Raw genomic sequence first — 23,845 nt, 5'->3', positions numbered from 1 at the left:
AACAATCCTCGGTTTATACAACACCGAGATACAATGTTTAACACTCCCCCTCAATCACAAGTATCCAAGTTGAGATTGCGACGAAAAGCCTTTAGCTGCCGCACCGACACTGGTTTAGTAAATCCATCACCTACTTGATCTTCAGTTCGAATGAAACGAATATTGAGAAGCTTATTGGCTACCCTTTCACGAACAAAGTGATAGTCAATTTCAATATGCTTGGTTCTAGCATGAAACACAGGATTAGCAAAGAGATAAGTAGCACCAAGGTTGTCACACCATAACGAGGCTGCCTTTGGATGAGGAACACCCAACTCAGTTAACAAATTTTGGACCCAAATAACTTCAGCAGTAGCATTTGCTAGTGCCTTGTACTCAGCTTCTGTGCTTGATCGAGATACAGTAGGTTGCTTACGGGCACTCCAAGAAATCAAGTTACCACCAAGAAAGACTGCAAGGCCACCTGTGGACCGTCTGTCATCTGGGCAACCTGCCCAATATGCATCTGAAAAAGCACTAACTAACATAGAGTTTGATCTAGCAAGTTTGAGTCCATAACCTTTTGTTGCTTGAAGATACTGAAGAATTCTTTTTACAGCTGTCCAATGTGAACTAGCAGGAGCATGGAGAAACTGACAAACCTTATTGACTGAAAAGAAAATATCTGGTCTAGTAAGGGTCAAGTATTGCAGTGCTCCTACAACACTGCGGTACCTTGTGGAATCAATGGCACCAAGTAACTCTTCATCATGGATTGATAGTTTTTCAGAGGTGGACAAGGGTGTAGGTGATGGTTTGCAACCCTTCATACCCACTCTCTGAAGAATATCCTGCACATATTTTTCTTGAGATAACACAAGTCCATGATCCACATGTTTTACCTCAATGCCAAGAAAGAAATGTTGATTGCCTAGATCCTTAAGTGCAAAATCCATACACACGTCCTTGAGGAGAGCATCAACTGCCTTTGTGGAGGAACTTGTAATAATGATATCATCAACATAGATAAGCATAAAAATGGCAGTGCCATGACGATGATAAAATAATAAAGAGGTGTCTGCTTTGGAGGGAACAAAACCAAGAGACTGCAACTTGAAGGATAGCCTAGAGTACCAAGCTCGAGGTGCCTGTTTCAGTCCATAAAGTGCTTTACCAAGTTTGCAAACCTTTTGAGGTGAGCCCAAAACTTCATACCCAGGTGGTTTCCTCATGAAGACTTCCTCTTCCAGAACACCATGCAAGAACGCGTTCTTCACATCTAACTGGCGCAGCACCAGTTTCTAGAGACTGCAACTAAAAGAATTATCCAAATGGTAGCAGCTTTAACCACTGGACTGAATGTATCCTCATAATCAATGCCATACCTCTGTTTGAAACCTTTGGCCACTAAACGAGCCTTGTACCTGTCAATAGAGCCATCCGATTTTCTTTTCACCTTATACACCCATTTGCAGTCAATGATATTGCTCCCTTTGACAGGTGGAACAAGACACCATGTCTTGTTTTCCATAAGTGCATTGAACTCTTCGTCCATTGCCTTTTTCCATTTGGGATCACCAAGTGCTTCATTTAAATTTTCCGGTTCACCTGTGGCACAAAAGGACCCCCATCGAATACACCCATCGGTATACTCTTTTGGCTTGATCACACCACTGCGTGACCTGGTATGAGCCCGAACAGGTGGCAGTTGTGCAGGACGGTCAACCTGTAGCTGAACACGATTTTCTACATGAGAAACATCAGATGCAGCAGAAATAGCAGTACTAGGAGAATCCTGGACATCAAATTCAGCACCAACCGAGTCAGAAACTGCCACTTGGCGTGAAGACACAGGCGAGGCAGAGTCTGGCGTCACGGGCAGGGAGCCCGTACCAGGCGCGGTAGGTGGCACCTCGGGAGTTGGGCGCGACGGACTGTCAAGCAGGGATGGGCCCAAGCGAGCCCCTACGCCTCTACTGCCCGCACGTGAAGCAGCGCCACCAACCGGGGAGACCGACAGGGAAGGGCCCACATGGGCCCGTGCACTGTTGTGCTCCGCACGTGGAGTGTGCACATTGGCTGGCGTGGTGGCCAAGCCAGGTGTGTCGGCACGCACGGATCCTGCAGGAGATCCTCCTGCAGACCTTGACATCGCCGATCCCGAGGCAGAATTCCCGCCCACATCAGCTCCGGGATCTGCAAACGCCGGATTTTCTGTGGCTGTTGCTCCAGTTTCTGGATCCTGCATAAAATGACGCAAGTTTGCACATGTTTCTTCCGTGTTAGTTCCTGGTGCCTTCACACTTTCAGAAACAGGATCAAAGGTATCATTAGATATTGACATGTGATCATTGTGGTCATCCCCTACTCCCGGAACAATATGTGAGGATGGTAGGAGATGTGATGAAAGGAGAACTAGTTCCTTGCGAAGTTGGGCACCGGCATTAGGGTGAAGGCTAGCAAAGGGAAAAACATGCTCATCAAAGACAACATCACGGGAAATATAGACATGGTCGGAGGAAATATCTAGGCACTTATAACCCTTGTGAAGTGTACTATACCCTAGGAAGGCACATTGGTTGGAGCGAAATTCAAGCTTATGTTTGTTGAAAGGCCGGAGGTTAGGCCAAACAGCACATCCAAAAATATGAAGGAAGTTGTAGTTGGGTTTAGTGCCAAAGAGCCGTTCTAGTGGAGATTGATTTTGATAACACGACTGGGTGTGCGATTAATAAGATATACGGCAGTGAGGAATGCCTCATCCTAGAATTTTAAGGGCATTGATGAATGAGCAAGAAGGGATAGGCCTACTTCTATAATGTGTCTATGCTTGCGCTCCGCAGAGCCATTCTGCTGACGAGCATGAGGACAGGAGACATGATGAGTGATCCCAATAAGCTCAAAAAAGGAATTGAGCTTTTGGTATTCACCACCCAATCTATTTGCATAGCAATAAGTTTATGATCAAAGAGACGTTCAACATGTTGTTGAAAAAGATGAAATTTCTCAAACACATCGGACTTATGTTTAAGCAAATAAATCCAACTGAACTTGCTAAAATCATCGATAAAACTGACATAAAATTTCTGTCTTCCTACAGAAATAGGCCCAGGGCCGCAAACATCCAAAAAACGAGCTCTAAAGGAGCTTTTGACTCACTAGTTGATCGAGGGTATGGTAGATGATGGCTTTTAGCCATCTGACATGCATCACAAACTAAGAGATGATATTTTTTATTAGACATTGGAAGACTAAAATTACGAAGAATTTGTTGGACCACCGGAAAAGCAGGATGCCCCAAACGCTTGTGCCATCGAGAAGTAGAGGGTTTGATTGCGCCAAACACTTCTCGTTTAGGGGCCACATGGTGACCCGTGACAGGGAACAAGTGCCTCTTACTCCTTCCTTGAAGGACAACTCTCTGTGTTTCCTGATCCTTGACAGAGAAGAATTGAGGGTGAAGTTCAAGGTAAGCATGGTTATCTTCCATAAGCTGGTATGCGGAAAGAAGATTTTTGGATGCACATGGGACATGAAGAATATTGTTCAATTTAAGTGAGCCTTGGGGAGTAGTTAAAACCGAATGACCAATATGTGCAATATCCATACCTTGTCCACTTGCAGTGTGAATCTGCTCGTTGCCGATGTAGCGGTCACGAACTGCAAGCCGTTCAAGATCACCTGTCAAGTGATCCGTGGCTCCAGTGTCAAGATACCAATTGGTATCTACGCCATAGGAGTTTGTAGCAGTGTTGGCAGAATGATCACCGCCACCTCCACCTCCCTTTTAGCGCTGAAAATTGTTGTTGAAGTTGCGATCATACCTCTTCTTGTAGCGCCAAGCTCCATGGCCCTCAAGCTTACAGAGTTGGCACTTGATCATGTCCCCTCCACCCTGGCGAGTGTCGGAGTTGTTGGAGCGAGGACCCCCACCTCCAGAGTTGTTGTTGTCGCGGGTGTTACTGCCCCCTCGAGAGTTGCCCCCACATGGGAGACTGAAACCACCTCGATTGCCTCCCTTGGAGGCCAGATTTGTGCTGGAGTTGTTGTAGTTGCTCTGGGATTTGATGCGGGCTTCGACCGAGAGCACGAGAGAGTAGAGCTCATTCAGGCTGACGCCTTGATCTACACGCACAGATATGACAGAGACGAAGGGGTTGTAATCTGCATCCAAGCCTTCCAGGATATGCGAGACTACTTCATCTTCGTCAAGCGGCTTATCAGCAGCCGCCAGTTCATCAACAATAGTTTTCATCTTGCAAAAATATGCAGCAGCAGAGAGATCCCCCTTGCGGGTGCGACCAATCTGAGAACTAAGTTGACTTATCTTGGCTCGAGATTGCGATGAAAAACTCTGCAGGATAGCCCCCCAAACAGCTACTGCAGTGTCGAGGTTGTTCACGTGAAGCAAAACCTCTCGAGTCATGGTGGCGAGGAGAAAAGTGAGACCTGCTGGTCCTGGGTCACCCAGATGGCGTGCTCTGGGTTGACAGCCTCTTCCACCACCTTCTTGCCAGAAACCTCCTTCTCCGTCGTCAGGATCGGGACTGGTTCCTTGATGGTGCCGTCCAGGTAGCCGGTCATCCCGGCGGCCCTGATGTGCGGCATGACCTGGGTCTTCCATACCAGGAAGTTCTCCGTGGTTAGTTTCTCTGTCATAGTGTGACCTAGCGAGGCGAGCGAGGGGACGGCCATGGCAACCGAGGAGGAGGACGACATAGCTCTAGTAGATGCGATGGGAAGAGTTTGCTCTGTATACCATGTAGAAAAGCGAGGCTGAAGCGTATACCAATAGGCAGGGACGCGTGCGTGTTAAATAGGAGGACAAAGTTACAGGTTGGTTGGGATTAGGATCGATCTCCAAGAATATAAACAGAAGGAGGAGATCTAATCCTAACAACCCAACACGTTTACAACACATGCACGCATCCTAACAATCCTCGGTTTATACAACACCGAGATACAATGTTTAACAGAGGTGACATCGAACTAGAGGAAACTTTGGATGATTCGAACCAGAGGAAACTTTGGATGATTCATTCATCCCGACGGTGGCGACGACCGAGGTCGCCGCCGTTCTCCTTGCAAGTGCCGTCAAGGTACCTTCCCTCCCATCTGACCCCATGCCAATATTATGACCCAAAATCTCCTCAGATTGGGCGGCGGCGGCATTACGTGTGTCGTTCCCTTCTTGGAGCCCCTGCCTCAGGCGTTCGGGTGCTCGGTTAGTGGAACTGCATGCAGAGGGGATGTGACCAATGGTAGCAGGTGGTGTTCACAAAGGAGGAGCGGCGTGACATCTGGCACGTCAACAATGGGGGGTCTCAATGGCATATGGACCAGCGGAGTCTTGACGGTGGGTGCGCAATGATGGACAAGCACAGGATGGCGACGCTGTCTGGTGTCGGGATGTCATCGATGATAGCTAGGCCTGGCAAGTTTGATGCGTCAGTACAACTCTGAAGATGGATCGGTGGAAGACGGCGGCGGCGACCTATGAGAGTGCACTGAACCGGTGTGTGCCCGAGACATTTCAATGTGGCTTGGTTGGGGCCTCCAGTTTTAGACGTTAGGGCATGGTGCGAAGTCTATTTGGTATTCGGCTCGGACTATCGGCACCCTTCATCAAGTGGATAGGAGTAGCGACAAATGTTGTCAAGATGGTGGCTTCAGACTTACTAATGTATTACTTTATAGGGTCTTTGTGAATAGTTAATAAAATGAGATGTAGAGGCCAGGTCTTCCTCCTTTAAAAAAAGACTCTTCGAATGAAAACCCAAGATCTCACATACAATGGTTGGATCAGTGTACTAGGTCCTCTCATTCACTTTAGATCCCATCTGGTACCCTCCCGCGTCGCTCCTATGGGCGACGGGGAGGGAGCCCCACCCGTCGATGCCAGCACCCTCCCCTCCCTCCTCCCTCGCCGCCGCCAAAGGATGTGTGTGGGCAAAACCTGGCTGGCTGGCGGCGATGGTAGGGGGTAGAGTTTGCCTTCTTGTGTAGGGCCTACGCCGCCGGGCGGCGCAGCAACGGGTCCCCACGATGGCGTCATTCGGGATCGGCGGCGCACAGCGGGCTTCGAGGTGGCGGATTGCGTAGGTGAGAGGATGGCAACGGGTCGGGATCCGCCCCGATCTGGCACCCGTCTTCAACCGGCGGCACGAGCTGTGGGCAGCATGGGCCGGTGTCCTCCACCATGGCGGTGATGGCGACGACATGGTGGAGGTAGTGGTGTAGTGGCGGTCCTAGTGCTCTTGTCGCATCACGACAACAATTTGCATAATCGGTCATCCTTGATATGGCCGTCGACGTGTTCCAAAACTGCTGCCGGAGATCTTGCCCAAGGATGTCTGGATCAGATAGAATCGGACCGTGCGCGTCCATACCAGCCTATGCAGCTCCAAGAGGGCGCGATGCGAAGCTCTGTTTGTTGGTTGACACCATGGGACATGTCGGTATCTCGATTTTCATGGTGTAGATAGCGTGGATAAAGTCATGGTGACTGAGATCGGAGGATCAGTAAAGCGGATGGGGCCTTGGAGGCAATGGATTCAACGAGGTGTTTGATAACTTTTAGAAGCAGTAGTGACAAGTGGGGCGTGCAACACTGAAGGATTTCATTTTTGGTGTTGCTCCCGGGTGTCGGGTCGTGACTTTCACGGTGAAAACCTAAGGCTGGCCTTTATTGGTTGTGTCTGGCAATTGCCTTGCTGAAGGTATTGTTTTGAGAGCTCGAATTTTCTCGATGGTGAAAACCTAAGGTCTTGGATCGGGCGATGACGACACTTGTGCACTGCTTCCTTCTTGAAGACGTCGCTTTTGGAGACCTTTTATGTTTTCCGGATGTTGTGTTTGAAGGTGGTTTATGTGTTGCTGTTGAGAGGGGTTGATCAATATGGTGAGACCTTTATTTTTTTTCCTTTCTTTTCTTTTCTTTTCTTTTATTTTCTGTTCTTTCCGGGTTGTGTGTATCTTAGATGTCTTTGAGACATCTTGTTGATGTAGAGACTATGTGAAATTTGTATCTTCGCGATGTTAATATATTTTCTTTTAAACAAATGGTTGGATCCGACGATGGGGTATACTCTTTTAGCCCTTGTTGGGTTATTCCTCCTCCCAAGGGGATTGGAGAGGATTGGAGGGGATTTTGACTTGTTAGGGATTTAGAGCCTGTTTGGGACTGCTCTGCTCTAGAAAATTCAGCTCCGCTCTAGAAAACGTAAGCCAAACGGGATAGCTCCACGATATACCGCTCCGCAAAAAAACTAGAATTTGGGGTCCAACTCCTTGTTTTTTGTGAAGCTCTCTAGGAGGTGCTCCATAAAATTATAGAAGCTGGAGTTGGAAGAAAATTACCCACCACTGCCACCAGTAAGTGGATACCCCTTCGTTTCTTACCTCTCATCCAATCAAATAGATCCTTTTCACCAAATTTTCCATCCGTGAAGCTGGAGCTAAATGAAAGCCAAACATTTTCTTGAAATGGTTGCAACTCCTATATGAAACTGCTCTAAAGTGGATTTGATGAAGCGGAGCTGATTTTGATGAAGCAAAGCAGTCCCAAACAGGCCCTTAATCCCCTCAATCCCTGCCAAATCCCTTTCACTTCCCTGTCAACCGAACAAGGCCTTAGTTGTGCTGTTGTTTCTTCATTAAAAGTGCACATGATATTTACAAATGATGTGTGGCGGCTTGAGCAGCAATGGAGTGAAATGAGTCATCGGTCCATTGACTAAATCTGATTGCACACTTTATGACAATAATTTGGGAAGTGATCAGATTTAGGTTATGAACTTATTTATTTGATCGAATAAGGCCATAACTGATTCACGAGGGAAAAACCGACCAGGCAAACCGACTAACTCTTACAAGGGTCTCGTTGCAACAACACAGACCTGATCCGATCAGCATATGGCTTTCCTTCTGTTTTGGTTAACAAAAAAAAGCTTTCATTCTGTTTTGGTTAACAAAAAAAAAAGCTTTAAGGGGAAGGAGCAACGCCCACCGGCGCGTTAGAATGCAATGTATTTTGCTTATCTAATAAGGAGTTGCAGAATATATATTGAATCAGTGGATCCTGCTGCCCCTGATTCTGCTCCAACGTAAGGAAGGCGGCAACAGATCAAGTAAGCGAACAGAGAAGTCCGTGCTGTTGAAGAAAGACCCTTGTAAAATTTAGTCAGCGTGTGATTAAGGTAGGTTGAAAGACCCTTGTATAATTAACGAGTTTGTAATCTAAATCTGTTCACTTATCGAGTTGTTGGCCTAAAGTATGCAAAGCGTGCAATAGCTTAGAGATAATGTATTACTGGCACATTTCACTCGGGGCAATGCTATAATTTTGGCTTGTTTGGAATACCCTTTTCTACGGTGGGTTCAACTACAGCTAACAATTTGCCTCATTTGTCCGCAAATGTTTCATGAGATCTTACAATGCAAACAGCAAAAACTAGGATTAATTCATTGTCTACGGAAACAAATATCTATGTACAACCAGACAGCTCGAAGGGAAATTCCTCCATCCTTTGCTATTGAAACGGCAAGCTGGTCTTATCGTCTCTACTTTTCTTCTCCTCTTCTACTCTATCAGAAGCATGCCATGTTGCGACGCAAAGGTTTCTTCATCTGGTACTCTGCTTGCAGTGCCCGGACTTTGAAAGCTTTTGCTCAAGATGGTGGGAAGAACCTGTTGAGGTTGAAGGGCAGGGTGTAAAACTCTTCGTTCCTGCTGTCCCCTCGGAATGTCCGGAACCGCTCCCACCATTGCATCCCCCTGTCCTTCGCCGCGTCTCTGACATCCAGCGTGTTGTCAAGGACTACAGCAATGATGAGAGCGACAGTCGGCGGGGACGCGAAGATGGTGTTGATGTAGTCATTGAACTGCATTGACGGTCAGGGATGATAGAATTCAGTCTCAACTTCAAAATGATGCAAAATAGGACTCTTGCATGGAGATGACAAACATTCTGACAACATTGACAAGCCACTATTAATGTATGAGTAGATTTGAACAAGAACTTTCTGCAATGTGGTGTACAAGCTGTGCATCGTCTTTTCTGTACTAAATTAGTATATGAGTTCATACTTCATAGTACTACATATTAACTTCCTAACATTTTACCATCAGTATGCCACAACATTTTACCATCAGTATGCCACAACATTTTACCATTAGTATATGAGTTCATACTTCATAGTACTACATATTAACTTCCTAAATTTGTCTTATTATTTTGTGCCAGATACTAGATTGGACATTCTTGCAGATGTCGTTTCGAATTCAAATCTTGAGATAGTGGACTTGAGGGAGTTCATAGTAGTACAAATTAAGGGTGTGGGGGATAGTGACGTTACGAACCCATCCAGCCTTGGTGTGCGCCGGGCCATTTTGAACACCTGTCATGTACTGAGAAAAGTACTCTGGTATAGATAAGCCAAGAAAGAGTGAAAAACCAACAATGAAGAGGTTGCGCATAGAGTTCATGTTGGTGAACTGCAGAAAGGATAGCCCCACCGCCGCTGGAGACACAACAAACGAGCGAAAATTATTTTTGCGAATTCAAATCTTGCTAGAGAGCTCGGAAACTACAAAGGAGAACATCTTGCACTTTTTCTGCTAGGATACTTACCAATAATGCCAAACATAACACAGTATATGGCAGCAAATATTGTGAACGGAATGGAAGCAAAAAGTGCCCCGAATTTTCCTACAACATCGACATGTTCAGATCCTTGAAAAATCCGATGCAAATGCGTGCTCGTGGCTAAAGAGAAACCTTAATTACCTAGTATGGAGAAGAAGATCATGAAACCAGCAGAAATTTGTATCACTCTCCTGCTGCCAATCCTTGTAGACCCAAGAAGACCTACATTCTCACTGCATTGCATCCAAATATTCTGCATAATATTAGGCATGCCACAACAGAACAATCTTGGAGTAAAAGCTCAGATGCACTCACACAGAAACAGTAGAGCCAGTTGCAGTGCCGAATAGCCCATCCAGTAGGGTACCAATTCCCTGAATGCACACGTTTGACAGTCAATTATTATGCATTGTAAAGTTTCATTTCTTTTCAGAAAAGCTCAGCGGTGATTATGGAGTAGTTGTACAACCATAAAAAAAATTCTAGTTGATACTCAAATTCATGAGAACTACTGGACTTAACATATTGACAGAACTCTACAAGAGGCTAGGAGAATACAACCACTAACCTGCCACCCGATGCCTCTACTGAGGACATATGCTGGTGGTGGTGTTGCACTTGCCAACCGGGCAGCAGCCTTGAATGCACCAGTTGACTGAAGAACTCAAATAGTTCCAACCAAATCAGGTGGATATAAAATATTGAGAAAAACTTTGAGAAATCATGTATTTGACAAGTATGCCATGGTACCTCTATTAGCGACACCATCACTGCGGCCATCATGCCAAATGCATGATCTGCATTGAATGTTGGTGCTCCCCATTGCAAGGGATATGGAATGCTTATCCTTATGAGAGTTAAAAATATTAATCTGAGATATGTCACATGGATGTGGAAATGAATAAGTGATATGCAAGCCAGTTTACAAACCATAATGAGGAAGAGATAAGGTTAGAACGGTCTGTCCTGCAACTGATCTGGGTGTGCAGTGCAGTGTGACGGTATGCACCACTCGCTGTTAGAATGTGGGCATAGACCCAGACAAGAGCAATGCACATCAGCAATGAGAACCTCTCCAAAATTGGAACATGCCGAACATGTACATGCTTGAGATATTGGGAAAGCGCAACAAATAGGATAAGCATCGGAAGGCCAATCTCCACACAGCTTGCAACCTGACAAAATATCCTTCCTGAATTAACTCAGTATAGGACAACATAAATCTTATGGTGCTAAATGTTTTTCTGAGAAAAAAAGGCAAGCTAACAGAGTATGGAGATCTTGCCTAGCTAAATATGAAAAATTATTAACTTTCTGATTGTAGAGATAAACTAAGAAAATAAGCATATTTTTCATTGACATTAAAGATTGCTCCAGGAACACTTTAAAATATACTAAAACAGACAGAAATGATCTGGTACTAACTGCAACTTACCATATGTAACAATAAATATTATCTATTGGCTAGTATTGCTAAAGTGCCAATAAATAAGGGATCCATGCTCCAGATAAACTCTGGTATACAAGTAAACAATACATAACCACATTATCAAACTAGCAAGGTAGGCCATGCAACTCAGAGAACATTTAAAATGGTACTTCCTCCGTTCACAAATATAAGATGTTTTCGATATTCCAATATGGACTACTTAAGGACTGAAATGAGTGAACAAACACACTAAAACGTGTCTATATACATCTGATTTACAAAAAAGTTAGAACATCTTATATTTCTGAACAGAGGGAGTAAGACATAAGTAGCTGGGGTCCCATTCTTCAGTGTGATGAGTTCCAAACATCAAAGTGACTAGAGCTAAACAGAACAAAAGTAAGGCCACTAGAGCTTTTACCACTGGGAATCCTCTCTCGAAAAGGCCAAGCCCCACCAATGAAACCACAGGAACCATCCCAAGTGGGCTAAAGAACCTGCAACAAGCATATCATACTGTTAATGTTCTTATTCTTGTCTTCGATGCGAAGGTAGTTACCATGTTCCAACAGCTTTTGGATATTTTTGCCCACCCTTTGTTTAACACATCGGCATATTACGCTTTATGTAAAGTGAAACCCACTATTCAAACTGATGGGCACATAAAGTGGACGGATAACAGAGGGCGGGAGGGACCAGGATAGTATATTAAAAAAGCAACAACAGACATCCACAATTGTTCGATGCAGAGGCCGGGGCTATGCCTCCTTTTCTAAAAAAAGATATCCACAATTGCATATTTGGTCCAGTATATGAACACATGTTAACATGGCATGCTAATTGCTAAAGTTCAAGCAAATAATCTGTCAGCTTGAGTATAAGATTTTTAACACACTAAGATTCTGACATAAGCCAAGAAATAAATGTTTGAACTTTTGGACCGAAACACCTATCATCGTCAGTTAAGGGAGAAGTGGGAGTTTCTTGTACCTCGAACATATTGCCCACAACTGGCTATAGCCAAGAATTATCTGAATGCTTGACGACACTATCAACGCACCCTGTGTCGCTCTCATTGTCTGTAGGAACCTCTGCAGATAGAACAAAAGATAAACTGAAATGCATACCATGAATATTTGCATCAGTGAGATGGCGTATTCGAGTTGCCATGGTTCTTGTTATAAGACAGAAAATGTAAAAAAATCATTTCATACTTACAGTGTGGCCATCGGCTATTTGTGCGAGCGACCGGTCATGGATAATGGAGAGGACTGGAACAACATATGCATATGAGCCGCCAATGACAGTGGGAAGACGAGTGCCAAATAGTGTCTGGAGCAGAGTCTTTATCCCAGTCACAAATAGCAGTGTCTGAACCACTTTTGCCTTGTCATGCTTTGGTAACACACAAACAAACAACATTTCAGTAAAAAATATATGTTGCAGTACCAAATTAACCAAGGAGTCTAGCAAACATAAAAAAGGGGAGAAGAGAAAGTTCTCACATCATTTCCACCCATAAGAGGAACCAACATTGTGGGGATCATCACAGCAGTTCCTAGGGACAGTATGTAATGCTGAAAGCCCAAACCAATTGCCTCTCCTGCGAGACCCACAAATATTCAGGGTAAGAAACACAGACCGATTGATCCAACATGCCAACACTTGAGGGATGCGATTACACAGACCCCAGGAAGGATTTGAGTCTATGCAGTATTCGAACCCCTGCAGCTGATCCATGGGCGGATGGTGGACCATCTCTTCCGGTTTCACTTCAGCCATTTCCCAATCGAACTGTTCCTCTGCTCAGGATGAAGATTCTTTCCGCTTGGTTGATTGAAAGGGGTAGGGGAAAGGCAGCAAAGATGCTCCTCAGAAAAAAAAATGTTAAGCTGGAAATCAAGAGCAAGAAGAAGAGTAGAGAGCAGAGAGATCAAGAAAATCAAGGAATCCTCCCAAGCTCCCAGACCAACCTGCAAAATGGACATCAACGATTTTGGGCTATCAGTTGCTGGATCAGTTCCACAACAACAAAACTGAAGAAATAGTCTGTCACTCAAGATGCTGCTAAAGCAAGCTTTGAGTGACAGACCAAGCAATTGCATACCAGGAGCCCAAGGCGGAACAGATTGCTGGCCAACGGAAGCACGGAGAAATGCCGAGAGGGGTGGATGGATGCAAGAGAGGAGAGGTCGCTCGGATGGGGGGACAAATGTCAGTAGCCGCAATGGGAATTTCGGCGAGGACGACGAAAGCGAACAAAGGCGGTTCTGCTGCCTGTTGCGTGCTTTAGTGATGTGGGATATATCAAAGGGGAAAAGATGGGAAAGGTCAAAAGAGGCAGCCATGAAAAGGCGCAGAGCGAGTGCGAGGGATGAGTGGGCAAACTGCACTCCCTCGCTACGGTACCAGGCATCGGTTTCTTTCGGGTTATTCCTCCCTAGGGTTAATGGCGGATTGGCCCGTTATAACTTCTGGGACGAAAATGGCCTCGGATCAGAGGTTTTAAGGAGGAGGGGCGCGTTGGGGCGCGTGCGCAGTAAATTGTGGTGGGTGAAAGGCTGCCCAGAATGTCGGATTTGTCGCGCGTTTATATTTTCCGTTCCGGTGTGGCGTTATCTTCAGAGAACACGTGCAATCTGATTCCCATTTGTGCAATCCGATTTTCATTTTGCTGTAGAGGATGCTATTTTATATTGTACACTTCCTTTTTTTTTAGGGGATTATATTGTACTCTTCCAATTCATATTAATTGTGTTGTTCTAGTATAACTTTACATTGTACTCTTTGTATTTAAATAATTATAATTGAAAAAAATTAGACTAGTTCTCATAAACTATAATTATTTAGATAATACTGTATATAATTAGCAAAAGGTCATGCGTTGCAGCAAAAAAAATCTTCAATGATCATGAACTTATTTTGCTGCATCATTGAAATATACTATCTTTTTAATTTCACGTAATCAAGAATATTTTCTTAACCTCGTGCACATATTTAAAAGGGGCCTGCTACGCATCCACCGGTGGATGTTTACTAAACATCCACCACTTGGAGGGCCGTCCGATCTACACGTAGCCGTCGGATCTGCTCCGGTCAGGCACCCCATAATTTCTGAAACGATGGCTGAGTTGCAGAAACTTTCGCTTTGTTGCAAGAAATAAACTTTGGACACGTTAATTCCTGAAACAACGGTCGAGTTTCAGAAACAATTTGCTTGTTGCAGGATTTTTTTTCTTCGTTTTTGCGGAAGAATTTTTTGCAACAAGGGTCATGTTTCAGAAAATTTTGCAACAAAGCTCAAGTTGCAGAACCACTACCTAGGCGGCGGGGCGGCCGGCGGGGCGGCCGGCGAGCGGCGAGCTCTAGGCGGCGGGGCGGCCGGCGAGCTCTTGGCGGCGGGGCGGGGCGGCCGGCGAGCTCTTGGCGGCGGGGCGGGGCGGCCGGCGAGCTCTAGGCGGCGAGGTGGCCGGCGGCGGGGCGGCCGGCGAGCTCTTTCCGTGGAAGCCGTCGTCGCCATGCCTGGGTTCCTCGTTCTGCAACTACTTCCAAGTTGCAGAAACAATGAAGTTGTTTCAGGAAACGGGTCACGGCTCGTCCGTCCGGCCACGTGGCGAACAAAGGAGACGGTGGACGCGAAATCAGGATCCGCCGGTGGGACGACAGCGTTTCCCTATTTTAAATCTTGAACATTTTTTAAATCCATGAATACTTACATTTTTTTCAAAAAATTATTTTATTTGCAAACTTTTTTAAAATTGTTAATACTTTTTTAACAATTTTCCTGAATGGCGGACATTTGTAGAATCGACGGTCATTTTTTTTAAAAATTGGTGGAACATATTTTAGAAATTCACAAATATTTTCTGATTTGACGAATTTATTTTTGATTTCAACAACATTTTTGAAGTTCATGATATTTTTTGAATTATCTAACATTTTATGAATTAGTAAACTATTTTATAAGTCAGGAACAGTTTTCAAATTTTCAGGATATTTTTCCTTACATGAACATATTTGAATTGGCAAAATTTTATTAACATTTTTTCATACATGAATTTTTTTAAAACTAATGAAAACTTTTGTCTTTCCCGAAAATTTGTTTTCAAAATTTTGAACATTTTTGAGTAATCGAACATTTTTATTACATAATTATGATTGTTTTATAAATCCACAAATATTTATGAATTATTAATTTTTTATTTCAAAATGCATTTAAGAAATGATCTTTTCGAAGTTCCAAATTAATTAAAGCAGAAAAAAAGAAAATGTAATAGAAATAGATAAAATTTAAAAATAAATTTATAAAATATGCCGCCGGACATGGGCCAACCCAAATAGTGTGCTAAATATTATCTCAGTGCCCGGAGCACAGTATAGGAGGTCCCTACATGGGCCGATCTAGTCAGGAGATTTTTCTATGTAAAACGTTTTTTATATGATTGGTGGCATTGGTGGATAAGATTTTACAACTTTGAAGGTAATTTATTTGATGTACCGCCACAAGTAATCCGTGTTTTATTATTAAAGAATAGAGATTTATACTAGTAGAATATTCGTGTGTTGCTATGGGTTAAAATATTAATAAATGAAGAGAAATGTATGACAGCTTAGGGATGCCCGTACACCCTCACGAACACTAAATTCAAAATAAAATGGAAAAATCAGAAAATTTAGGGGATAAAAGATGAGCAAACTTTTGATGTTCTTGCAAATTTTCAGCCACAAATAACATTCGAGGAGTCCTCACAAAACAAATTCCCTACTTAAAAGTGCACATAAACTTTGACCACTAATATTTTCTAGTGAGGTCTCCTCGGATGTTATTTGAGGCTGAAAAGTTGCAAGAATGTCGAATGTTTAATCATGTTTGTTTGATGTTTTAAAGTTTCAGATTTTATTTATTTATTTACTCTTCGTAGAGGGTGCACGGGCACCCGAGTGTCGAAAGTCCTGTCTTATAATGAATCAAACAAATAATTTTTAGAACTCACTTCTTCCTAATATGCTCGGGTGTGCTTGATATCAAATGGGTGCCCAACAAGCTCACCACCCCACGATGCAATCTTACCCTTTTTCTACGGGACCCTCCCCTTCCCGCCCGGTTTCCTGCCGTAGCGGGAGATTTCTCGCTCGAGCTCTCACTTTTAAAACTGGATAACGCCCACCTCACATTCGCCATGTCACCTTATCTTCTTTACACTATACTTACCCGTGATCTATCAATGAGGAATCCCTTGTCAATCGTCCGCTCTCTGTCCTGATCCCCTCTCCCCGTGTTTGTGTCGATCCGCCACCACCATCAAGGGATAGGAGGCGTGAGCCACCTATGATGCCCCTAGAGCAAAGATTGCATATCCGATATCTCCTAAGCCATTGACATGTTGCAACATACAGTTCGATGTCGCTCATTACCATGAAAAAAATTTAATGGCCGTTGTTGGGCGTGCAATTAAGACATCACCGTCACCGTTATTAACTCTTGAAACAACCAACAATGAATTTACCCTTCTATCCTAACCAGAAAATGTACGAAAATGTCGTGCATTACCATGAAACAAAAAATATGATGTCTGTTGTTGGGCATGCAACTGATACGGTCTATTATTAACTCTTGAAGCAATCAACTAATGTATCTACCCTTCCATCCAAAAGAAAAATTGTATGACTTGATGAAAAAAATATGAAGCCCTCGCTCTCGCAGTTTTCTACAAAGCCATCTCTAATGGAATGCAATTTGCAACATGCATTATCTAAAGTAAGGAAAGTATTTCACTCACACAATTTTAACTAAAGAGACGAACCCCAACCCCCATCCACTTCCACATCCACGGATAATAGAAGTGGTAGGCCCCCATTTGTTCACATAATTTTTGACGGGATAAGTGTACATCCCACATAATCTCTTGCTGATGATAGACTCAGCTAAACTGTTGTACTAAAACAAAATATTTCCTCTGGACCCGTCAAGTAACCTACTACTGATTATTGTAGTTCTTACTGAGCAATTGGGTATAACTTTAAAACATTAATCTCAGTTTTACAAATTGTTTCCACGTATAAAATCAGTTCATCTCAATGCACACATGAAGTATAGTCCAATATTTCATTCTTAGTTCTTTTATGTTTATGCCCAATCACACTTTCATACACAGGTTCATCGTGAACTGCAAGAAGGCAATTAGCAAGGTAGAAAATGGACCAAAAAGTGAATGTATTTGCATGTTCAAACAATTGAAAATAAGGAACTATGCTTTGATTGATGATATTGATACAATCAGATAGACAAATCAATTATGGTACCATATCTCCATAGTAAGAAAAAACAAGATTTCATTTTGTTATCTTAGGGACATATGTGTTAACAATTTTAAGCTCGCTTCTTCACATGAGAGGACAAGCTAATAATAAATAGAGTAAATACATGTTATATACACAATCCTATACCTGGACTCATTTGGTCATTTTCATCAACATTGTCACTTAAATTTGTCCCCTCCTTCAAGCATGTACCACATTAGAGCAACTCTAACAGACCCCTTATATCACATACCTGTATCATACGCTTACAGTTTGCGAAAAACGTTTTTATGGGCTGACGAGGGCTGCGGCAGAACAGAACCCGCGTTGTGGAACTATAAAAAGGAATATTCATAAAAAACTTGGTATTTGCTGAAATTGACTAAAAAATAAGATCAAATATCCAAATCATAATACAACAATCATTCAGATTACCTTCTTCGGAAGATGTGCAATGAATATGTTGGATTCTCCGCGAAGAAGTCTTGCATGAGCATCTCATTTCCAAGATGGCGATTGCGAGGGATGCACATGCGGCTGACTATAGATCCTCGCCGTTTCTTTCGATTCATATCCTCGTACTCCTTCATGACGATCACAACCACCACTATTTGCTGACGATGTCTATCAAGCAGCGACTCTTTGTCCAACATGGACGAATCCTCGAGCAAAAACTCCTCGGAGGGGCTCAAATCCATCGAGAAAAATGGCGCACCCGAACTCGCATGAACAAATTTTCTTTGCCAAATCGATCGCTACTTCAAACTATACAATAACACGAAAGGACTCACCTGCGGAGGGCCGGGTGTGGACACAAATTTGTGAATCTGAGGCGGAGGCGTGCGTGGCGGAGGTGCGCTGGAGCTGGCGGGGGCTCGGGGGGGGGGGGGGAGGGGGAGTCGATCCGATCCGTCGAGCACCTAGGGGTGGCGTGGCTCAGCGGATCTTGTGGGGCAGCGAGGCGGAGCGGGCACATGAGAGGTCTGGTGGCGTGATTCTGACAGTGGGTATGTCCGAAATCATAGGCGGCGGGCGGGCGGGCGACGACACTGGGGTATGAGGGAAGGGAACTAGCGCGGGCTGGAATGTCCCTCCAGCCAACCGCTTCCACGAGATACACGACGCCGACAGGGCGGGGGCGAAAAATGTGTATTCACGAGTTGGAGGGGCACTTTTACCGCGCCCCTTAAAATTTTGAAGGGTCTGCGACATTTACATGGTCTATTTGGGACACTTTTTCACCAAAAACTGTAAAATGATAGTTATTTTGCGTGCCGGGGAGATATAAGGGGTCTGTTAGAGTTGCTCTTAGAGATATACAATGTTATAGTAAGTTGGGAATGACTTGCCATTTCCAGCAAACTTGGTAGCTGAACACATACAATGGAGGTCAATATTAGAGATATCTAGAAATGTGTAATGAAGTATGGGCTTCTCCTATTTTATTTTCTTTGGAAAACATAACATATATTCATATTCAATTGTCCTAGCTTCTCCATCACTTCAACATATTCATTCATTTATTTTCAATACCGGGGTCATAGCTCCGATATTAGACTCGGTATTCTTTAGCTTCGACATGCAAGGTTACAGCAACAGGTTGCCCTTCACTTGGAACTTCTGCACTACCCATAGATGTGACAACCTTGGTGAACTACCAAATATATGTAAATTCTCACTTGGAGGAGCTCCTTATACATGCCTTGACAATTGATATCCAGAACTATCATGATTGGAAGTACCAGACATAGCTATAGTCAAATCTACCAATGAATGAGGCTCGTTCTCGCATTAAAATGGTCTTCTGGTGGTCCATGGACCTCGATGTGATTTTTATTATATGTGAGGTTCTTTGTACGTGTGGTGAATATTATAATAGATCTTATCTATTTGTTGAAAAAATATGGTAATTTCTTTGTTTTCTGGTATGTCTTGTATTGTTGTAAGTCTTGAATATAAATTCAGAGCCTTGTTTACAAAAAAATTGAAATGTCTTTGTAATTGACAATGTGTATGTCACACATGGATTGTAATTTCTTTGCCACAAATAACATTTTTTACACACATATGATCCAAGACCTTGTCTCGATCATCCGACTTTGGAGGGTGTTTTTGGATGCTTCTCTAGGCAGATGATTGAGAACAAGTTCTATATGATCTGCACAATGTTGGATGGTCCGGGACCTGGTCCGGATGATCCGACAGAGAACAATGGGTAAAGTCATTTTGACTATAGGTTCTGACTCATGAGCTTTTGAAGGTGCAGTGTATACCAAAAACCTAGTTAGTAACAGTGTACATGTACGAAGATGGTGACAAGATGATTCTTGAGCAAATCTTGAACGTAGCACATGGATCCCATCTTAGTGGTGCAAAATCCCTATAACTCAAGATTTATATAGAAGAGTCCACGACTCTTCTCTTGGTGTCATCTTCTTGAGTCATGTCTCGTTTGATGTGTCGATGATACCTACACAATGATCACAATGAGACTAATATCATGTGTATTCACTTAGCATAGATAGTTAGTCCTTTATATGTATTTTGTCATCAACATCAAAATATGATTAAGAGAATTATTGCACTTTCAACATCGCTAGTGGATTCACGACACCTTGCATTGTAGGAGGGCATGAGGAGAATAGGTTGAGTCCTTGGGACGCTTGGGGAGTATTGTGCCCCCACACCCCTCCAACAAAGACATACGTCCCCCAAAGGAAGGAAATTCGGAGACACATCCTCATCCACATCGTCTCCACTTGCGGTTATCTCGTTCCTTTAATTTGTGCTAGCTTACACCTTGTGTTTTACCTTTGCTAGCTTGTGTACCTCGCTTTCTTGTCATATAAGTGTTCACCTATTTGAATATCTAGACAACCTATATTTTTATTGAGCCTAAACTTGAGAACAAAGTTAAAAATTATTAGTTGTCCAATCACCTCCTAGTCGACCATGTCGACCCTTTCACTAAGGAGGGCTTCAAACATAGTCGAGAAGGCATACACTTTGCCCTCATGATCTCCAATCAGATGCCCATTCACCCTGATGGAGGGGATTAATTGCACGATGTCCATTAGCCATCGCATGAAAAAGCTTAGTGTTGGCATCCCCCTCCTTGAGTATTCTCGAATGCCGTCGAGAAATGGTGTGCTCGAGGGAGGCAAGACCAAGCACCATGAGTTTGCGAGAACGCTGAAGCCAACTCTCCAATTCTGTAAGAGGGCGGGACTCCTGGGCTATATCGAGCTAAAATATCACCAAGTTTGTGATGATGATATGCAATTTAACATTCCTAATCTTCCGTTGACCCCAAGAAATTAATTAGTGCCATTTAATCTCTACTCCTAAAGGGGGAGTTGGTAGCCTGGTACACAGGTTTTCTTTATCCCACCTTCGTAACAATGGTTCATTTTCATCCAATTTTTTGGTCCCACCTCCCATCACCCACCTCTCACTAGTTTATTTTTGCATCACCTCTCGCACAAAGAAAAAAAATCTAAATTGATCAGAACATTCAATGTAGGTGTAAGGTATTTAGTAACCTCTTTATGTGAAAGAATCATTCATGGCTAATCTTTAAACACCAAATCTAAATTAATTAATCTTACCATAAGTCACTCGATCACATTAATTACTATTTAAAATCCCTATTGCCTTGTAGTTTCTACTCCACTACCACTTTCTTTTATGAACATTTCACTTTAAAGTTCTCACTAATTTGGTATGCTAGAAACACAAAAATGACATTTTCAAATTGTCATAAAGTATTATATTAGTGCACAATTGGTTGCTTTGTTTATTTGCTGCAGTCGAATAATTCATGGTACATGTGTATTGATGTAGAAAAACATTTAGTTAGAACAAATGGATGTTGATAGTGATGATTGTTTTTCGTCGTACACGCTTATATTTTTAACGTACATTACTTTCAAATGAGTTTCTCATACTAAAAGTAATTGTTGTGAAAAGTAAGTCACCAAAGATGAATTTTGTTCAAAGTAATCGATTTTCCATTGGACGTTAACATTGATATTTTAATGGTTTGTTCTCATCATAGAAGCCTTGTATCCATACATTACTTTATCATACTAAAAAGAGACCGTTGTGGAAAGTGCATCATGGAAGATTAGCTTTGAGCAAAGTGACCAACTTTGCTTGTACGGGCAAGAGTTCATTGTAGTGCTGGTATATGAGAAACAATAAATGTGATTTTGGTCAGAAGAATGAGGTAAAGCTTTTTTTAGATTGAATTGTGACGGTAAATATGTTCACCTCAGGTTCCTGAGTATGAGTCACCTTGATTTTGTTTAACTATTACATGATCAATGTCATCTAAATCATTATCCATCACCGACCCACGTGCCTATTCTTTACATATACTAAATCTTTTTAAGTTACTACTGTTGCTGCTACTGTCACACCTGCTACTCAATTGCTACGGTTACTACTGTTACCAAAATTGCTGCTATCACTATTACTGTTACTACTACCATTTGTTGTGCTACTAAATCCAAGTTGTAGAGAGATATCCCAAGTGCGGTTGAATTGACAATTTAACTATCAAGGATAATAAATATTCTTTGGCTCCCCTTGTGTCAAATAAATAAATTAGGGTGAAATACTACCCGTGAAGACTATCGCGATCCCCTGTACTTGTGGTTATCAAGACCTTTTTTTAGCGCCGTTGTGGGGGAGCATAGCTCTATTTATTGTGTTGACTTGAGGTTATCCAATTGCCACTATGAGGAACTTTAAATATAATCAAATTAAGATCGTCCCGTCTCACACGAGAGGAGGTAAGGAACTGCCATGTAGCTCTCCTTTTGATTGACCTACTGTTCTGAATCAGCTTGTTACACCACCACTTGTTGATCGTCTTGATATGTCACATGAACTTGATTATGCTACTTCTGAAATTAATCATGATGCTGTTACTACATATGTTGAAAGTGAAACTATGCCACTCAGTGAATTACTTGATGCTCATATTGCTCGAGCTACTAAACTTGAAAATGCGGAAACTGATGAAAACATTGAATCACCTGTTACACCTCGTCCTCCTAATAGATATGAATTGCCTTATGTACTTGAAGGTTATGTTATGGATGGTGAAGTATCTAGGGATTTTCTTGCTTGTGAAAATAGAGCTGATGTGAAGAGATTACTAGGCAAACCAAAAGAAAAATCTATGAGGGAGAAAATGAAACATGATCCTAAATTTGTTACTTCTCCTATATTTGTCACTGATATGGACTATGAATTCGCTATAGACCCTGAACTGATTCCTATAGTAGAGTGTGATCCCTTCCATGGCTATGAAAATTAAACTGTGGTCGAACACCTTACGAAACTGAATTATATTGCTGCCTTGTTTACCAATGATGAAAGATACGCTACTATTATATCCTTAAGTTTTTTTTCCTTTCTCACTGAAGGGCGAGGCTAAGGAATGGTTCCTTTCTCTTGCTCATGGTTGTATGTGTAGTCCCCATGATAAACTTTATTATTTTTCTGAAAAATATTTTCCTTCTCACAAGAAACAAGCTGTTTTACTGGAAATATTTAACTTTGTGCAAATTAAAGAAGATAATCTCCATCAAGCTTGGGGGAGCCTTCTCCAGCTACTTAGAGCTTTGCCTGATTATCCTCTTGAGAAGAATGGAATTCTTGATATCTTTTATAATGGACTAACCGATGCTTCTAGGGATTTCCTAGATAGTTGTGTTGGTTGTGTTTTTAGAGAAAGAATCGTTGTACAAGCAAAAGAGTTATTAAATAATACTCCCTCCGTCCGGAAATACTTGTCCTAGAAATGGATGTATCTAGACTTATTTTAGTTCCAAATGCATTCATTTCTAATCATTTTTGCGACAACTAATTCCGGATGGAGAGAGTATATTGCAAAATGCCTATGATTGGACACTCTCTGAACCACCACCGGAACCTATTCAAAAGAAGAGAGGTATTCTATTCCTCGGCCCTGAAGATATGCAAGAAGCAAAAGGATCTATGAAAGAGAAATGTATTAAAATTGAGGATATTAAGAAATTACCACCGATTGAAGAAATACATGGACGTGATACCCTGACGGGATAGTAGAGGTAAAATATGTCCATTCTTTTACTGAAAATGATATACCTTATGCTAAAGCTCCGGATCAATGCATGGATGAATTTGATAATTACATTGTTATGAAAGAGCACTTCAATAATTATGTTAAGTATCAATTGAAAAATAATTCCATGATGATATATCGCTTAAGTGACTTGATGTTTAGAATTGCTAATGATGTGAAAGGTCTAGGTAAACATGCTTCTATGGTTGACACCCAACTAGATCAAGTAGCTAAGTCACAAAATGATTTGCTTGTTGAAATGAATAATATTAATGGTCATGCTGTTAGAGTAATGACTATAGGAGGTAGAATGACTCAGGAACCTCTTTACCATGAAGGTCACCCTAAAAGAATAGAACATGATTATCAGAAAAT

General features: G+C 42.5%; 1 protein-coding gene across 1 annotated transcript; it reads right to left on the bottom strand.

Moving 5' to 3' along the window:
• Window positions 1–8,313: 8,313 nt before the first annotated feature.
• On the bottom strand, window positions 8,314–13,489 carry LOC123395562 (nucleobase-ascorbate transporter 2-like). The gene is made up of 14 exons (XM_045090576.1): window positions 13,163–13,489; window positions 12,744–13,028; window positions 12,561–12,658; window positions 12,274–12,450; window positions 12,046–12,146; window positions 11,477–11,552; window positions 10,557–10,801; window positions 10,377–10,473; window positions 10,195–10,281; window positions 9,942–10,000; window positions 9,768–9,859; window positions 9,612–9,689; window positions 9,341–9,501; window positions 8,314–8,862 (listed from the first exon to the last, which is right to left on the bottom strand). The coding sequence occupies exons 2-14, from the start codon at window positions 12,835–12,837 to the stop codon at window positions 8,650–8,652; spliced, it is 1,578 nt and encodes a 525-aa protein (XP_044946511.1). The 5' UTR covers window positions 12,838–13,028; window positions 13,163–13,489; the 3' UTR covers window positions 8,314–8,649.
• Between the last annotated feature and the right edge of the window lie 10,356 nt (window positions 13,490–23,845).

Source organism: Hordeum vulgare, chromosome 5H, assembly GCF_904849725.1.
Source record: "Hordeum vulgare subsp. vulgare chromosome 5H, MorexV3_pseudomolecules_assembly, whole genome shotgun sequence".
In the NCBI taxonomy this organism is placed as follows: Eukaryota; Viridiplantae; Streptophyta; class Magnoliopsida; order Poales; family Poaceae; genus Hordeum; species Hordeum vulgare.
Note: the sequence above shows the minus strand (reverse complement) of the source record. Positions and strands in the feature narration are given on the sequence as shown.

Coding starts and splice junctions, on each gene's coding strand:
- LOC123395562 (XM_045090576.1), bottom strand. CDS start 12,837: ATGGCTGAAGTGAAACCGGAAGAGATGGTCCACCATCCGCCCATGGAT. Junction 12,451..12,560: donor CTCTTATGGGTGGAAATGAT/GTGAGAACTTTC, acceptor GTGTTACCAAAG/CATGACAAGGCAAAAGTGGT. Junction 9,690..9,767: donor GATCTTCTTCTCCATACTAG/GTAATTAAGGTT, acceptor TCGATGTTGTAG/GAAAATTCGGGGCACTTTTT.